The sequence below is a fragment of the Cokeromyces recurvatus genome, assembly GCF_025118155.1.
Source record: "Cokeromyces recurvatus strain NRRL 2243 chromosome Unknown BX663scaffold_10, whole genome shotgun sequence".
Lineage (NCBI taxonomy): Eukaryota > Fungi > Mucoromycota > Mucoromycetes > Mucorales > Mucoraceae > Cokeromyces > Cokeromyces recurvatus.
The window spans coordinates 684,622-702,449 of NW_026251396.1; the positions used below are offsets into that span (position 1 = coordinate 684,622).

Below are 17,828 nucleotides of genomic sequence, written 5' to 3' on the forward strand. Positions count from 1 at the left end.
AAATTCCTTCCAGAGGCAAGGATATGAAAAGAAAAAAAAAATAATGATATGAATTTATTAGAGAAATAAAGTATGATATTTGTGCTACAAATACTATTAATAAATTAGCCTGTTCTTATATATAGAGAAGTGCGTTTAAACGCCAAATGTTAATATGGTAAAAGAAGCAAATATAATTAATTATAGAATTATATAAACTTAAGATCTGTTCAATTCTGTCAAAACAACAACTTCCTGATGTTGTTTAATTTCAAGACGAATAGGCTTATCACCATTCACTTTTTGTAATGCTCTTTCATTCAATTGAAGTTCGGCAGGATGCGTCGTAACTATTTAAAAAAAAAAAAAAAAAAAAAAAAAAAAAAAAAAAAAAGATTGTTGGATCATTGAAATTATAAAATTATACATGTAACTTACCCCAGTGAATAGTAACACAAATAATTGTAACAGACTATAAGCATAAAAAAATAAACAAATAAATAAATAAAGATGATCATTTGATACAAATATTTCTTTCTTACCAATGAAGAAACGCTAGAGGCAACAAGCCCTCTTTCCCGTCCATTAAAATAAATCAAAATAGTATAGTTGATTGCCATTGTAATAAGAGCAATAGCAGCGGCAATGCTATTTCTCTTGGACATCATATGTAATGACGATGATTGATGTGCTGTCTGCTGTGAAGTGTTTGGGAAGCAATAGAATTTGATAAAGATGGCAATGTATAGTAAGCACATGAAGATATCATAACAGAGTGTGGCAGCAGATGCAGGTAAATCAAAACCAACTGTACAATGAAAGGGAAAACTGTCTTCAACTATATTGATGCGATAAATAATTTGTAATAAGATCGTTACGACTAAGGGTAATAAAAGACCGAGGTTGATTAAATATAAAGGTGATTTAAATCGTGTTACTTTTGGAACAGAAATAATATGAATCTATACATATAATGAGTACATTTACTAAAATTGATATATGCATATTTATATAAACCTTTTCAATAAAATAGAGATATAAAATCGCCTTAGTAGCAGAGTAGACCAAATTGCAATTGAAGTTAGTCAAGGTACAAGAAATAAAATTACCATTGTTAGTGCTAGTAAGCATACAAGCAATCAAGTTAAATGCCCAAGAAAAACCATAAAGAAGTAATAAAAGAGCTCTGACATAATATATGGGTCCATCAATACTAGCTATTTTACGACCAAATATTAAAGACAGAATAGTAATGCAAGTGACGCTACTGATTTCAGAAAGGATTTCCCATTGATCTGGTGAATACATGATAATAACTGAAGTATATAATAATATAGAAAATGAAAAAGAAGAAGAAGAAGAAAATATTAAATTGTATTTTTAATGTTCGTCTCCTTATTTCAGGTTTTTTTTTTTATTATTATCTCGGAATGGAAAGAAAAAGGAGTTTGTATTTAACATACATGGATAAGCAGTATAAGCAATGATCATCAATAAAAAGAAGGGGTAAGAAAAAAAAGTTTATTCAACTTACATACTTACTTTTTCTGTGTTACTCTGTGCGAAAACTTACTTATTGTTCCTTTTTTAAAAAAAAATGCAATGCATTTAGATTTTCAATCTTTATAGATAAAAAAAAAAAAGGTGTATTATAAGGAGAATGATTAATGTCTTTTTAACCAACAAAGTTGTTAGGTTAAAATAATAGAAATATATGTGTAGAGCGTCAGTTAGTAAATGTTGACAGAAAATAGTAAATATGCGACAATATCATGTGTCGTTTCTAAACTGTCAACGATGCTTTTATTCTGCATATATGTCAATAGAAAACACTTTATTAAATGTATAGATGGTTTGACTCTAGACAGCTGAAATATGATCTTTGCTACATATGTAATTAATATATCTATATGTATATAATTATTGACTTGAAATATTATGATTATGGATAATAAAACATAACTATTCTTGAATTATAAAAGAAGAAAAGTGTGTTTTGATTAGTCTTAAAATTATTACAAATTTTCTCCTATAAATATTGTCTTTTTTTTTTTTTTTTTTTTTTTTGCCTTCCAACATGCATGTTTCTTATCTTTTTTGGATAACATAATAACATCATATACTATATGACAAAAAGGAATAAACTATAAAGTGCCTTAAGGATATTCATCACAGTAATATTTCATTTTAATTATAGAATAATATGCACATAAAGTATATATTGATCTTTATATTATTGCATGCCAAATATAACTATAGTATAAATAAATATTTACTTTATCTCCCCCTCTCTCTCTTTACATGTGTATGGCTCTCTGTGATAAGTGAAGTTGGTTGATTTCCTCTAAAATGTCTTGTCTTTTATGAAATAATTTGAATTTTTCAATTATTGACCATTTAAACATTAAAGTGCGTAATAATTCATTGTTTAATGATAATTCACGATAACCTAACAAAAAAAAAAATACTTTACTCAATCTAACTTTTTATGTTTATTTTATGTTTATTACCCTGTTCTGCTTTTTCGATATAATCTAAAATAGTCTCCTTCCCTGCTTCTAAAATAAAATATTTAATTCACCTTCTTCGTATGTACATTTTTTTTTGTTTCCTTTCATATGATGTAAAACTTACTAAAAGTAAATTCAGATAAAGAAGAAACCTTGTCGAGTACAACTGCATAAAGATAATATAATTCTAATGTTAATGCTTTTGACTTCATGGACAATACCTTTGGAAAGATATGTTCTAGCATCCATAGGGATTTATCAGGCGCACTAAATACGTATACATAAGCCAATGTTATAGTGGCTTTATAGTAGGTTTGTGTATCAAAGGTATCTTTACTTATTTCCATTGCTTCTCTTAGATATGGAATAGCTTCTTCTGGAACTTGTTTTGCTATATGTACTGTGGCCTGCAATATTAAATTAGTCCCCAAATAATTGTTATTGGTCTCTCGAATTTGATTTTTCAAGTAAATAAGTAGTTCAAGTGCTTGACTCAACTCATTCTCTAATATTAAATAGTATGCTTTATCATGATACCATTTAAAGCAGTCCTCGGTCTTGATACTTGAACTTATAAATGGTTCATCTAATTCTATTATATTCTTTTCAACATTATTTTCGGTCAACATTAATCTATCAAATTCTCTGAACAAATAAAATAAAATAAAGACGAAGAATTAGTAGACAAATACATACATATTCAAATGTGATTACCTTTTTTTGTTTTGGATTAGATGAATAAGATGGGCTCTAGCTTGTTTCCAGTCTACTAGAAAATCGCTTTCATTTGGATATTTATTTATAAAGTTATCGATAATAGCGAGAGCTTTTTGTGAGTCTCCTGATGATTCAAGCTATATTTAAAAGTATTGATTTTTTGTTTAATTTCCAAATTATATTACTTTTTTTTTTTATACCATAGCTGCTTCTGTTAATATAGTTTTTTCTATATCTTCGACTGAATCTTCACCCATTTTTTTTGTCAGCTTTAAATATGTTTCTGCCAAAATACTACTACCTATATATGAAACAAAAAAAAAAAAGCTTTAAATATACTATAGTTGAAATCCTTTCAAATAAAATTTACCATATTTTTTCCATGCTAAACAAGTTGTTAAGAATTGACTTCGATTCATATATTCTATATCGTTTTCAATAATGCGACTTAGAGTTTGATTTAATGAATCAATTATATCTTGAAAGTCTCCACCCTTTGTAAATTATGGTTAATATCACGAAATATTTTTTTTTTTTTTTGTGAGTGCAATTACATTTTTCAATTTTTGTCTAACATGTGATAGTTGTGTTAAGTTATAAATATATTTATCAGCTTCTTTTTCGATAAATGATAAATCATTCTTATTTTGATTATTACAAACTTCGATCCAACTAGATATGAAGCAAGACTAGATTAGAAATAAATAAATACATATATGCACATATATTAATGTATTTACTATTGAACTTCTTGAAGACAATAGTCATCATTGTTTAATCTAGCAACAGTTAATGCTTCGTTAAGGGCCTATACGTAGATATGAATATGAATATGTATGTATGTATGTATGTATGTATGTATGTATATTATGTATTTCACCTACTGGAATTGCACTTGATATATGCCCAAATTTATATTCTAATATACCTAAATTCAATAAAGCATATTGCATTTCACTATAAACACACACACACACACATGTTCAGTTATATAGATGATGGTAAGTTTTTTCATACATTTTATAACACATACACTCCTTCGGTTAAACTTATATCAAATGAGTTATGCAAATGGAATAATGCTTGTGAATATTCTCTAGTACGCAAATAGTTTAGATATCGAACATGTTCAATCGTTGCTAACAAATTAGGTAATTCCTTTTGTACATCTTCAAGAAACTTATGTAATGCTTTTGGATCGAAACAGCATTGTCCTGTCGTCTCTAATCGTTCTGCTTGATGGTTCAAAAATAATTTTGTATTGTGATCTGAAATCCATGAGGCTGGTTTATGTTGAATATAATCTCTGAGTGCCTTTTGAATATCTTCTGCAAGCTGTAATGATGAACGACCTGTATAATCAAGAAGAGACTGGCGTATAAATATGCCTAAAATACTAGATTTGCTCTGTGAAAAAAAAAAAAAAAAAAAAAAAAAAAAAAGTAAATGTATGTTATAATATATACATATTATAGATATACGGGGCAAATCTTATACTATTTTTTTCATACTATTGTAATTTTAAATTCCTATAAAAGAAGAAAGATCGATAGCTCTAGTATTAATTCTATTTATTGCTTTTACAAGTGATATTTACCGAAATACAGGTCATATTAAATACATGCTTAAAATCTTAAAAATAATAATAACAAAAAAAGGATTTAGTAAAATAGAAACCATGTGTATTTATTTCTTATCTAACTAACCTTTTATAAATGAGTCAATATTATGTGGATTATCCATTGTTTCCAACTTGTCAACAGAAATAAAAGTTAAAAAGGCTTAATTCTATTCATTCTTTTATTTATTTATTTTTACTTCATTTTTTAAATCCATTAAAAGATATTCTTCCTCAAAAGTACAAAAGTTTTTTATTTGTTCAAGTACTTCTGTAAATGATGGCTCTGAACATTCCTCTTTACATTTTTCCTCATTCTATAAAAAAAAAAGGAAAAGTATAAAATAAAAATGTAAGAGATTAAGCGACAGATCTTTATTGATCTATTTTTTTTTTTTACCAAGATTGATGAGGTAATAAATTTAACTATTCGTAATCCCAAGTGTCTAGGATAATCATATTTAATAAGCATCTGAATTAGCAATAGTAATATGCATTTGTAAGGTGTCAAGTATCCCACACGAAGCATTCCGAATGGTATAATGAAGAAAAGAAAAGCTTATTTTTGTTCTGTACACATTCTTCAAGTGCGGACGCTTTTCATCGGAGCAAATTTAAAAACAGAACTATTGCCATAAAAACAGTATGAAAAAAAAAAAATATCCTACATGAATTATGGTGTAAAAGCCTTGATTATAGTCAAAATTCATTTAGTTTAATAGACTGGCTAGTAACATGACTTTAATAAAAAGAAAAAGGGGCTCCTATAAGAAGAAGAGAAGAAATACAACATAATACATTTTATTATTAGTAGTTAGAAGTGTATAATAACTCATTTATTATTTTGAACATGTCTATATCATGTAGTAATAAAACTCAATTAAATAAAAGCTTGTCTATAATAAAGAAACAAAGCTTTCGAGCATATAGTAATTAAATATTACTATTTATAAAATTAATTCTAGTTTCTCTTTGTCCTTCAAATATACAATGCACTCTAATAATGAAAAGGAAGAGTCTCTTTGTTTTCAACAAAATTATGTTTACCCAGGTAAATACAAATAAAGCTTGATAATGAAATACAGGAGATAAAAAACATAGATAGCTATATTGACTGAATACTAGTAGTAAATAACACGTCATTTATGTAATAGACCTGATTCAGTACAGTATATGAATTCTTTAAGCTCTTTAAAATATACATTTATATATGTATATACATGTATACATATTCACTAAATAGTCCAACAGCCATAAATAAAAACTGATAAGAGTATGACGAAGGTTATGGGTTATCAATAGACTGTAATAGTTATGATACCATTTCAGTTAACCATGCCCTATAAGTAACATACCAACAAATATCAATCTAATTTTATATATTTATATATTTCTCTTCTTCTCTATTACTTTATAAATATATATTCATTTAATTAAGCTTGGATAATAGAGTGCTTTTAATATAGTAAAGCGCTTATCAATAAAGAAGTTCATTAATGATAACTTTATTTTTATCTCTCTATTTCTGACAGATAAGAATGAGTCTAGTTGTTTAATAAGCCAATAAATATCATATGAGGTCAAATAATTCTTTGCTATGCCTTCAAGTGACTCGTCTACAGTATTAGTTTGCAGTTAGCAAATACAAGTACTGTTCTGTAAATGACAGATAATTTTTACTTTTAATAATTTGATACAAAAGACTGCATGTTGGTCCCTTTTTTTTTTTTTTTTTCTCCTTCAAGTTGAGAAATTCAATTTGCTTCTTCTGTCTTATTTGTCTGTACCTTTTTTTTATTCTTGTCTCTCGAGGGAGTTTTCTTTTTTTTTTTTTTTTCTTTCTTTTATATTGATAGAATTCGGGCGGGAATTGATGTAATGGTATCACACGCTCAAAAGGATTTTAATAAAATCTTTATTTATAATTTTATTATAAAGAACATACTAATCATTTATTATTTTGAACAAGATAATAAAAAGATGTGTTTAGTTGTATCGATTTAGGGTGTACATATATAGATACATTGATATACATATTTATATATTTATATGTATAAAGTACTAGTTAGGCCACATAATAACAGAATAGGCACGGAATAAAGTCGCAAACTTAACCAATAGAAATTTGCATAAAGCTTTTCAGCCTTTAACAATTGGCAGCACTGTATTAAACAAGGCACACAATAGCACACAGACATGTACGAGGTAAGTGGTGTAACCCATGTTGTTCGGATACAATGACTACTAATGCTACTATCATTACTATTACTACTACTATTATTGTATATATGACATGCGTTTAACATCCGTAATCTATTATAGTCTGTAATTTAAAAAAAAAAAAAAAAAAAAAAAAAAAAAAAAAAAAAACGATGACTGAAAAGAAGATCATTTCATTGTAATAGCAATAGTAATGGTAGTACAATAAAAAAGAAATGCTATATATAAATATATAGTAAATTAATCGAGTTTTCTCATGTTAATCCTCTCTTTTTTTTTTTTTTTTTTTTTTGAAAGAAAATAAGATAAATATACATTATTATTATGCAGTCTAACACAGACTTAGCAGCCACCATCTCATTCCCTTCTTCAACTACTGTAAATAATATATCCAAACTATCTACAAACCCAACTACTAAAGTCCCTCAAGTAACAGATTGGATATTTCAGGACTTTTTAAACACTATTCTAGAAGACACCCAAGATTCATTATTTCTACAATCTACTGCTGGTCAGAATGATAATACGCAACTTTTACTGTTTGATAATATGATGATAATGCCTAATGATAAATACTGTTCAGGGAAGGAGGAGGAAGAAAAGTTATTATCTCTACCTGACCTTGATGATCATAGTAGTGGTAGTCACAGTAGTAGTAGTAGTAGTGATGAAGAAGACGAATTATTCATCGCAGCGGACTTTCCGAACAGAGTTATCTCTCCTCCAATTTTAATCGAATCTAACATATCATGTGTCACAATAGAAACGGAAAGTGTCCCGTATATAGAAGCAAAGTATGGATCAAAAAAGAAAAAATCAACGTCATCTCTGGCGTCTTTTCGTTCATCATTTATTCATTTATTAAAACCGACAAAAACGAAAGTGAAACTTACAATAATTGTGTCATCAACTACAAAGAAGATCATTAATCAGTTTAAACGTCATTTATATTAATTTATTTTTTTAAAGTAATAAAATAAAGGAATATGTATATAATATAATGTTTCGTTATATTTATATATACAATTGACTCTGTAAGCATAGATGTAATTAAAGCTACAAAATGGTGTCATGTTATTTATATATGTATATTTCTTCTTCTTCTTATTGAGAAATATTAATCGTCAAATTTGAAGTATAAAAGACACCAAATTAAACAATAAAGATAGAAAGAAATGGAAGATCTAGTACAATCAAAGCCTTTTTTATGCTTTTTCTTTTTGTTTTAACCAAGAGCAATTTAAGCCCAGTTCCACATTTAAACGACGCGTTTAACATATAAGGCGCGATCGCCGCGTTTTACTTTTTTTTTTAAAAAAAAAAAGAAAAAACATCAGCAGTAGCTGTACTAAAAAAAAAAAAAAAAAAAAAAAAAAAAAAAAAAAAAAAAAAAAAAAAAAAAAAAAAATGGTTCCTTTTTTTAGTATAATGGATGACGATTTAACAGAGATTGAAAAAACTAAAGCATACATTTTAAACTTATGTTCCGCTATTGGCGGTTTAGAAGAAGTCAAACAAGAAGATGGTTCCATCACTCAAATTTATTGTGTTGGTGATGAAGCACTTGGTAATAAAGAAAACATATAGATCCAAATACGATGCATCAAGAAGCTTATAACATACTTTTAAATAGCTTGTTTAAGAGATTTAAAGAAAGCCATTCGTCTAGATAGTCAAAATAATGAAAAAATCGTATTAAATGCACTTGTCGAATATAACGTAATTGAAACGGATATTGTACCTTTGATCTTGTCCTTTCGACATCAACGTAATGATGTAGCTCATCGATTTATTCTTGCTTGTGGTAATTAAAAAAGCGTTTAGATAATTGTATTTTATTATTATTTAATTTACATGCATGTTTTTTTTTCCTCTTAACAAAAAAAAAAAAAAAAGTTGAACTGCTGGTACCGATGACATGGCCTATTGAAAAAAGGCAAGCTCTCGAGGAACAAGAAGAAGAAGAGAACCCAAATATAATGCATTGTTATCGAAAATATAAATTAGATTTATTAACAGAAGGTGTATTTGAGACTATATTAACTATGATTATGAAATCTGTTCGTATACCACATAGGTAAAATATTCTTTATAAAACACGTACGCACACACACACACACAAATCCTTACTTTTGTCTATTATGAATAGAGATCGATCTGTTGTTGATCATACAACTATTCGTCTCGCCCTTTACTTATTTCGTAATTTAACTGCTATTCCTGATCTTAATACTTCTTTATCAGGAGCTACATCAGAACAAATACGTATGGCTCATATGCAAGAAAAACTAATGATCCGTTACTACGAAGCAGATGTCATTGAGTTCTTATTAACAATTGCATCAAATAGTGAGCGACAAGAGGGAACATCCGAATGGAATGTGCTTGTCCTAGAATCTTTATTTAACCTCTTAAAACATGTGGATACAAAGGATGTATTTCTTTATCAATTTTCGGAAAGAGAGAAAAGAGGTGAACTGTATGAGATCTCTGCCAAATTGTCAAATTTATTAACAGAAGAAACAAAGCTTAAAAGGCAAAAAATAAATCATGTATCTTCAAGACATAATCGATTTGGTGGTACTTATGTACTTGACTGGGTAATAAGCGCTTCTTCTTTTTTTACTTGTGTATTCCTTATTAATCATGTCCTTATTATTATTTTTAGGACGGAAAAAGACGAATTTCTCATCGACAAGAAGCTGGCTATGCAGATGCGGCAACATTGATCGAAGGTGAAAAAAAGATAAATCGAATAGGTGTCAAACGTAAATTAGAGGAGAATATAACGAAAAGAAAAGTATATGAAAATCGAAAAGCCCTTATGTATTTGAAATTAACAGCACAATCGTTTATTGTCTCTTGTTTTAATGGTATAAAAAAGAAACAAGAAAAAAGAAGAGCATCCAACTTTCTAACACTGTTTTATTAAAAGCTTTTTATGATTCATTATTAAAGGATATGCAGCGTGAAGATGCTAAAATTGTTGATCAGGATTATGTTCGTTACTATTTTACTATGCGTTGGTTCCTTGAATATTTCCATTATGAACAACGAAACAATAATAAACAAAAGGCTCAAAATCAACTTATTTTACCAAACCAGAATGAGTCGTCATCTTATTTTAGCGATCAAGTGTTCGATTTTGCATTAATAGCGAGTGCTATCAATTTACGTACAGTTTTATTTTGTTTGCGTCAGATGCGTATTAAATTGGATGAAAAAGCGTGGTTGGATGTCCAGACTGCGGCCGATTGTTTGCGTTATATGCTAGTGATTATTGGTAGTATGTCAGTTGTTGAGGATGAAGATAGCCAAGAATATCGTGAAATTGCTGAACATATTCAACAAAATTTATTTTATGAGCAGACATCATTTGAGTTGTTTGTGGATATTATAAAGTGCTACAAGTCACAATCGTATGGATACTTGAAAGCAGTCATCATGTTGACACATGTCTTTTTAAAACTGTTGGATCACTATCAAAAGAGTAAAAAGATGATGTTTATACGTAAAAGGACCAATAAGAAAGCAAAGAAAAAGATGATAGACAATAATATAAAGGATGATGATGATGAAGAAGAAGAAGAAGCCAGTATTAAAGAAGATGAAAAAGAATACAAAGACTCTGTTTTCAAATTCTCCGCATTTGAACAAAAATACATTAATTGGGATGTGGTTATTGCCTATTGTACACTTTTAGAATGTTACCAGGACTTGGAACCTGAGTATTTGACGTGTATTACAACCATGTTTCACCGTATGATGGTTAAACGAAAAGCAGAATATTTGTTTTGGAAGGTGAAGAATAATAATAAAAAAAATTGCGGGGAGGAAGATGTGTGTGTGTGTGTATCTATTTACTAATATCTCAATTAGTTACCTGTGCTGGAATTATTTAATCGCATTTTAATAGACTTTAAAAATATACCAAGTACACAAAAAACTAGAGAAATGGGACAATTGGAAGAATTTATTCGTTATGCCGTATATCAATTCTTTAAAGGTGCAAAAGAATATCCACTCTTATTTGTAGAAGCACTTGTGCCTAGTATTAAATCAAATCGAACAATGTGGGAAATATCACCACCACCAACTGAAGAAGAATTAAGAAGAGATGAAGAAGAAGCAAAATATTTAGCTGATGTAAATTATATTCCAACTAATGATAATAATGAGGATGAACAACACCAATCCAGTAATAATGATGAAGAAGAAGATCTTTTAGATGAAGATATGATGGATTATTACTTTTCTGAGTTTGATAAACAAAAGGAAAGAGAAGAAGAAGCAGCAAAGACTACTTCTGGTCAATCTGATAAAAGTGATAATCATGATGAGATTGTTCCTAATCAATCAGATAGCATCATTGATAATCATCGTGACACGCCTAAGGTTGATTTAAGAACATCATCAACATCTCTAAGCAAAGTATCTGCTAATGCTTCAAGTAACGGTGTAAATTGGGATACTTTCTTTGATTAAAATAATAAAGATGGATTCTAGTTCTTAAATTAGTGATATTATCTAAAAGTAAATTACACATGGTTTTTCACATGTAGAACAGTAAAGAATTTCTTTGGAATTGAAACTCAAGAATAGCTGATAAATTGTAATAAATGTAAGGTTTTATCCTCTCATAATTGTTACAGAAAACTACCTTACTGAATATAATCTTATTTCTTACATTCTTTCTTTTCTGCACTCTATAATTTTTTTTTTGGAATTTTAGATTTTGTATTACTGTGTTTTACTTTTTTTCAAACATGTAACAGAACGGAATAAATTAAATGTCCGAATAATACAATGTACACAGACATCATCTCAGCTATTTAAATGTTGTGTAGTAGATTTTTTAAGTTTTACTTTTTTTTTTTTTCTTTTTTCTTTTTTTTTTTCACTGCGTTGAATTCTTTGACAAAATAATGAGTCGACGTAATTCTTCAACTTTGACAGTTGAAGGATCATTGCCAAAAGATATCGTGAATGCAAGATCTTTAGTGGATGAAGAGATACCTTCACGTTCTTATTATTCTACACATATTAATATAAAACCAGGTATGTCAAAAGCATAATTCTATTCTAATGTTATATAGTCTAACATTTGCTTTAGACAATGCGGATTACTCTGCATCATTTGAATCTATAAGAGCTAATTCACTTGCCTTGGGAGATAGATATATGCATGAATCAAGTCCAACCAATTCACCTCCTTCACCTCATACCCCAGTAAGCGTCAGTAGTAGCACGAGTGATAGCGATAGTGTTAAAGCTCTAACTGATCATATAACACCTCCTTCTAACAAAGTGACTGGATATCAATCTATCCTTTCTGATTTACTTAAAAGAGATAACGATCGAAAAGAACAAGCACCATTGTTAAAAAAGAAGAAATCTAAAGATTATCTATCGATCTCGAATAATCAAAATACAGGTGTTACAACAAATCAGCAGCCAATATCTCAACAAGTACAACAAGAAGAGACTCGTCGAATACTTTCTCAAAAGGATGATTGGTTTCAATTGACTTTACAAGAATTAAAAAGGAACCCAAAAACTTGGATCACTAAGAATTGTATTATACAGCCTATTCACTATATACCTGCTGTTATTTTAGGTGTATTGTTAAATCTATTGGATGCTATTAGTTATGGTATGATTGCATTTCCTCTTAATAACCCTATTTTTGCTTCATTTGGACCAGACGGTATATCCATGTTTTTTGTGAGGTAATCAGTAGTATAAAAAAAAAAAAATAACTAATGCATATAAAAAAATTTTTTTTTCTTTTTCTTTCCTTGTTTTTAGTTGCATTATTGCTCAGCTTGTTTATTCTTGTGGTGGTAGTGTGTTTGATGGTGGGAATGGAAGGTAAGATAATAATGAGATAGTGAGTGTTCAATAATTAATCAACAAAATGACGTTATTTATTCTTCCTTGTAAAAGTATGATGATCGAAGGTAAATTAAAAAAATATTTATATACATGTTGATAATTCCTTTATTTTTATTTTTATACTACTGAACTAACTCCAATTGCAATCAATAGTTGTACCATTTTTGCATATTATGTAAGTTCTTTTCTCTCTCTCTCTCATTTTATTTCATCTTCTTATTTTCACTTTATCTAATACCATATACGTTTAGGGCAGAAAAAATTATTTCAGTAGTTGGACAAAACAATCCTGACGTCGTCATACCTTCTACAATGGTAGCCTTTGCTCTTAGTAGTTTTATGACGGGTCTTGCCTTCTTTCTTTTGGGTGCTCTCAAGCTGGGCTCCCTTATCGGCTTCTTCCCACGTCACATCCTAGTTGGTACAATTGGCGGTGTCGGTTGGTTCCTGGTTGCAACTGGTATTGAAGTCTCTGGTCGTCTTGATGAAAATCTTGTTTATACGATTCCTATGTTTAAAAAGATTTTTTTAGATACTCATCTATTTTCCTTGTGGTTTTCAGCCTTTGTCGTCGCTCTCCTCTTACGACTTATTCAAACTCGTCTAACAAGTCCCTTAGTAGTACCTGTTTTCTTTATGGTCTTGCCTGTTGTGTTTTATATGATTGTGTTGGGATTGGGATTAGATATTAATCAAGTAAGGGATCAGGGGTGGATATTCCCGCTTGTTGAAAGTAATACACCATTTTGGCATTTTTATGGTTATTTTAAGTTTGGATTAGTTGATTGGAAAGCTGTAGCAGAGACATTACCTGCTATGTTGGCATTAACCTTTTTCGGTATAAGATTATGATTTTTATTTTTTTTTTTTTTTTTTTTAGAAAAAAAATACTAAAGTTTAGTTTCTTTTAGGTGTGTTGCATGTTCCTATTAATGTACCTGCATTAGGAGTTTCCACCAACAAAGATAATGTAGATGTGAATCGTGAATTAGTGGCACACGGTATATCTAATGCCGTGTCTGGTTTATTTGGATCAGTTCAAAGTAAATATATATATATATATATATATATTTATATACTATCAGCCAACACTTAACATCTGATTACTTATTTGTCTATAGATTATCTTGTATATACAAATTCGTTATTGTTTATTCGAACGGGTGGAGATAGTCGCGTGGCTGGTGTGATGTTGGCGGCTGCTACGGCCATTTTATGGATGATTGGTCCCTGGATTGTTGGCTATATTCCTGTCATGGTTGTCGGCAGTCTTATTTTCCATTTAGGTCTTGATCTCCTTAAGGAAGCTCTGATTGATACCTGGCACGCTGTCCATTATCTTGAATACATAACTATTTGTGTCATCATCCTCTGTATGGCAGTTCTTGGCTTTGTTGAAGGCATTTTTGTAGGTATCGTTATGGCCTGTATCTTTTTCGTAGTCCAAAATGCGCGTCGTAGTGAGGCCATCCGGGCTACCTATACTGGTGATTATATGCGTTCAACCGTACGTCGTCTCTATCGTCAAGAGCGCTTCTTAAAACGTGTGGGAACACAAATACAAATTGTTAAATTACAAGGTTATTTGTTCTTTGGTACAATTAATCAAGTGGAGAAGACAATTAGAGATATGTTAGATGAGCATGCCTGGGATCATCATCCGATTCGATTTTTGATTTTCGATCTGCAATTGGTTCAAGGATTAGATTTTAGTGCAGCAGAGGCATTTGTTAGAATCCGAAGGTTGTTAAAGGCACGACAGGTGTATATGATCATATGTAACGTAGCAAAGGATGAAGAAAAGGCATTGAAGAAGGCAGGTGTTTGGGCTTGTCAGTCAGAGGGTGATCTTAAATGTTTTCAAAATATTAATGATGCAATTGAATGGTGCGAGAATGAGTTGTTGATGATTTATTTTGAAAAGAAACCGAAGCACTTGCAAAGTAAGTAAAATAAAATTAATATATATATATATATATGTGTATATACTATAAAAAACTTGATTTTATTAATATATGAATATAGATTTATCTACAATGACAACAACAGCTTCAAAGCCTGTACCTAAAAAGTTATACAGTTATTCAGACCTTCCTGCTTCTGCAGGTTCGCCTCGTCACCATATCATTTCAAATGCCATTCAACATGTTTTTAAGGGTAACCCCTTTTTTTTTAACTTACTTACTTTAAATGATATATATATATATTTATATATACATATATGTATACATATATAAAGAGTACTAACTTCATATTTTTACTTCTTTTTAAGGATTAGAAAACCATACCCCAGTTGTTCACAAAAACACAACACAGCCTACTCTTATCCTCGTTCAAGCATTAGGTGAAATTGATCACGGAAAGACGCCTATCGAATTTTTTCATAAACTAAGCACCTATTTTGAAAGAGGGACTTGCAAAAAAGGGGAAGCACTTTACAAAGAGGGTCATTCAATTGATTACTTGTTAATACTTGAACAGGGCGCCTTACGAAGCCTTATGTACGTGGTAACGAAAGAAGAAGAAGTAATAATCGAGACCATCTTGCCAGGCACCATTGTAGGCGAAATGGGCATTTTTAGTAATAATAGTCGAATAGTACGTTCCCGATCTTTGGTGGCTGATACTGACTCTGTTTTTTGGAAATTGACTAAAAAGTCTTTTGAACGCATGTGCCAGGAGGACCCTGCTATGGCGAACCAGTTTATGTCACTAGCATTATATTTTTCGGCAGAGAGAATGGATACCATAACAAAATATGCTTTTCATTTAAGTTAGATTTATATGCATGTAAATTAATTATAATAAATAATGACTTGAGTATTATATATTTATATATAAAAACATGATTTATAAATTTTTATAAAAATATAAATATATATATAAAAAAAAAAGATTATGTATTCTTATAATAAATGTAATAATGGTAAATATTAAACGGCATAAAAAAAACGAAAATCCTGCTCTAAACTTTCTTTATATACACAACAAAAACTTTTTTTTTACAATTTATTAAAAAAAAAAAAATATCAAAATAGAAGGGAAAAAATGATTAAATAATATTTTAATTCTCCAAGACATATCTAAATCTAGGCTTTCCAGCTCTGAAGTCTTCAAGAGCTTTATTGACATCTTTCATAGAATATTTTTGAATCCAAGGACGAACATTATGTTTAGCAGCGAAATCAAGCATTTCTCTAATTTCAGCAGGAGAACCAATACAAGAGCCGTGAATGAAAATTTGATTCAAGAGTAAAGTCATAACATTCATACCAGGGAAGTCCCAATCAGGTGCACTAACATTAATGAAGTGACCGTTAGGACGCAATAAAGCCAAATAGGTGGCCCATTGGAAATCAGGACTAGTACCAGTACAGAGAATATGGGTCATCTTATGTTGATACTTAGCCATAGCCTCAGAATCACTTGTAATAATGTAGTCATCACATCCTAATTCAAGAGCAACTTCACGTTTTCTGTCACTATGTGACATACCAATCACCTTAGCACCCATAGCCTTAGCCCAAAGAATACCATAGTGACCTAAACCACCAATACCCATGACACCAACAACAGAACTAGAGCTAACATTAGTACGCTTTAAGGGAGCATAGGTAGTAACACCAGCACAAAAGAAAGTAGCAGCAACATCATTAGGCAAATCATCAGGGAGCTTAAAGACGAAGCGATAATCACCACGCCATTTATTTGCATAACCACCATAAGCCATATCACCATTAGGCCATTTACTGTTATAAGTATAAGTACAAGCACCAGCGCCGATACAGAGGTTTTCGTTGCCTTCCTTGCAGTTTGCACATTCATGACAAGAACCACTTTGCGCACCAATGCCAACACGATCACCCACCTTTAGATGAGTCACATTTTTACCAATCTTAGTAATTATACCTGTAATCTCATGACCAACAACACAAGGATACACAGTAGGACCCCATGATTCTTTGATAGTATGTTCATCAGATCCACAGATACCACAATGAGTAACATCTATGTCAACACAATTTTCATCCCATGCTCTAAGTTTTAATTGAACTTCCTCAAGGGTATCTTTATTAGATGTAGCAGCCCAAGCGTTAAAAGAATTGTTAGTAGACATAATAAGTAAGTTATAATATAAAAGTAATAAAATCTATTTTATTTTATTTTTTTTTTTTGACAACTGTCAAACTTGGGCTTTTATGTTGATTTTGTAAAACATGACTTCTCCATTTATGGAAATCAAACTACTTCAATAAGAAGAAACAGCTTACGTTTTCAATTGCCAAAAAAAAAAAAAAAAAAAAAAAAAAAAAAAAAAAAAATTAGTTTTTGTGAATAATTTTACTTGTCGGAAACTAATTTTTTTTCCTAAATTGTCAGCCTTTTTTTTTTTTTTTAATCAATTAAATAATCTAAATAAGGAGCTTAGTAGGTACAGTGACTCACAAAAGTGTGGCAATGTTCCTCAGGGATTAATTTAGGTAAGTTTTTATAGCTTACTCAGTGAAATGGTTGATGTGTACATATTGTGGTTAGTAAGCGAGATTCCTCATGCGCTAGTGTTCGTATTATCCGAACTCCAACGTGGTTAGGCTTTTGAAAAGCACACTGGGTCTTGTGCTCAGTCTTTGGATTAGTAAAGGGTCTAACAACCATTGACACCTAGCAATAGACATTTTATAACTCTACTTAAATAAAAATCATTATGACCTATGACATGAGTTACGATGACACTACTACAGATGGTCAAGTAATGTCTGTTGTTGCTCAATCCTATATGGGTTGAGAAAGATATGTAACTGTAAGTGCTCAACAAAAGAAGGCCAACAAGTAAAAGGATGTTATATCTTCTAAAGAAACAGTAAACAACTGTTAAAAAGAAGCGAGTG

General features: G+C 30.0%; 6 protein-coding genes across 6 annotated transcripts; 2 read left to right on the forward strand and 4 right to left on the reverse strand.

Annotated features, from left to right (window-relative positions):
- Window positions 1-23: 23 nt before the first annotated feature.
- BX663DRAFT_507294 (uncharacterized protein) lies at window positions 24-1,395 on the reverse strand. Its single transcript, XM_051527316.1, has 4 exons — window positions 997-1,395; window positions 522-941; window positions 418-451; window positions 24-329 (listed from the first exon to the last, which is right to left on the reverse strand). Exons 1-4 carry the CDS (start codon window positions 1,285-1,287, stop codon window positions 199-201), a joined length of 876 nt encoding a protein of 291 aa, XP_051383671.1. The 5' UTR covers window positions 1,288-1,395; the 3' UTR covers window positions 24-198.
- Window positions 1,396-2,132: 737 nt separating this feature from the next.
- Window positions 2,133-5,467, reverse strand: BX663DRAFT_507299 (anaphase-promoting complex subunit 5-domain-containing protein). The gene is made up of 15 exons (XM_051527317.1): window positions 5,225-5,467; window positions 5,025-5,141; window positions 4,913-4,958; window positions 4,804-4,838; window positions 4,718-4,735; window positions 4,240-4,613; window positions 4,091-4,163; window positions 3,947-4,014; window positions 3,761-3,878; window positions 3,577-3,700; window positions 3,407-3,507; window positions 3,204-3,343; window positions 2,614-3,134; window positions 2,490-2,537; window positions 2,133-2,428 (listed from the first exon to the last, which is right to left on the reverse strand). The coding sequence occupies exons 1-15, from the start codon at window positions 5,351-5,353 to the stop codon at window positions 2,277-2,279; spliced, it is 2,064 nt and encodes a 687-aa protein (XP_051383672.1). The 5' UTR covers window positions 5,354-5,467; the 3' UTR covers window positions 2,133-2,276.
- Window positions 5,468-6,651: 1,184 nt separating this feature from the next.
- BX663DRAFT_507304 (uncharacterized protein) lies at window positions 6,652-7,165 on the reverse strand. The gene has a single exon (XM_051527318.1). It carries the CDS (start codon window positions 7,128-7,130, stop codon window positions 6,870-6,872), a length of 261 nt encoding a protein of 86 aa, XP_051383673.1. The 5' UTR covers window positions 7,131-7,165; the 3' UTR covers window positions 6,652-6,869.
- A 1,307-nt stretch (window positions 7,166-8,472) lies between these two features.
- On the forward strand, window positions 8,473-11,804 carry BX663DRAFT_536150 (timeless protein-domain-containing protein; the record flags this gene model as incomplete). Its single annotated transcript, XM_051530617.1, has 8 exons — window positions 8,473-8,611; window positions 8,678-8,848; window positions 8,941-9,121; window positions 9,194-9,644; window positions 9,713-9,917; window positions 9,980-10,845; window positions 10,924-11,665; window positions 11,777-11,804. 7 exons carry the CDS (start codon window positions 8,473-8,475, stop codon window positions 11,527-11,529), a joined length of 2,619 nt encoding a protein of 872 aa, XP_051383674.1. The 3' UTR covers window positions 11,530-11,665; window positions 11,777-11,804.
- A 421-nt stretch (window positions 11,805-12,225) lies between these two features.
- On the forward strand, window positions 12,226-15,717 carry BX663DRAFT_433010 (sulfate transporter family-domain-containing protein; the record flags this gene model as incomplete). The annotated part of the gene is made up of 9 exons (XM_051522967.1): window positions 12,226-12,773; window positions 12,853-12,915; window positions 12,991-13,004; window positions 13,093-13,114; window positions 13,191-13,777; window positions 13,851-13,982; window positions 14,061-14,882; window positions 14,965-15,096; window positions 15,218-15,717. The coding sequence occupies 9 exons, from the start codon at window positions 12,226-12,228 to the stop codon at window positions 15,715-15,717; spliced, it is 2,820 nt and encodes a 939-aa protein (XP_051383675.1).
- Window positions 15,718-15,914: 197 nt separating this feature from the next.
- On the reverse strand, window positions 15,915-17,002 carry BX663DRAFT_507308 (uncharacterized protein). The gene has a single exon (XM_051527319.1). It carries the CDS (start codon window positions 16,667-16,669, stop codon window positions 16,004-16,006), a length of 666 nt encoding a protein of 221 aa, XP_051383676.1. The 5' UTR covers window positions 16,670-17,002; the 3' UTR covers window positions 15,915-16,003.
- Window positions 17,003-17,828: the final 826 nt, after the last annotated feature.

Bases quoted from the DNA above. Each gene is read 5' to 3' on its own strand.
- BX663DRAFT_507308 (XM_051527319.1), bottom strand. From the start codon at position 16,669: ATGGCTTATGGTGGTTATGCAAATAAATGGCGTGGTGATTATCGCTTC.
- BX663DRAFT_507294 (XM_051527316.1), bottom strand. From the start codon at position 1,287: ATGTATTCACCAGATCAATGGGAAATCCTTTCTGAAATCAGTAGCGTC. The intron at 942-996 runs GTTTATATAAAT...TTATATGTATAG, and splicing joins ATCTCTATTTTATTGAAAAG to ATTCATATTATTTCTGTTCC. The intron at 330-417 runs GTAAGTTACATG...TTTTTTAAATAG, and splicing joins TTGTGTTACTATTCACTGGG to TTACGACGCATCCTGCCGAA.
- BX663DRAFT_507304 (XM_051527318.1), bottom strand. From the start codon at position 7,130: ATGTTAAACGCATGTCATATATACAATAATAGTAGTAGTAATAGTAAT.
- BX663DRAFT_507299 (XM_051527317.1), bottom strand. From the start codon at position 5,353: ATGCTTCGTGTGGGATACTTGACACCTTACAAATGCATATTACTATTG. The intron at 4,959-5,024 runs GTAAAAATAAAT...TCTGTTGACAAG, and splicing joins TAATGGATTTAAAAAATGAA to TTGGAAACAATGGATAATCC. The intron at 3,508-3,576 runs GTAAATTTTATT...TTTCATATATAG, and splicing joins TTTAGCATGGAAAAAATATG to GTAGTAGTATTTTGGCAGAA.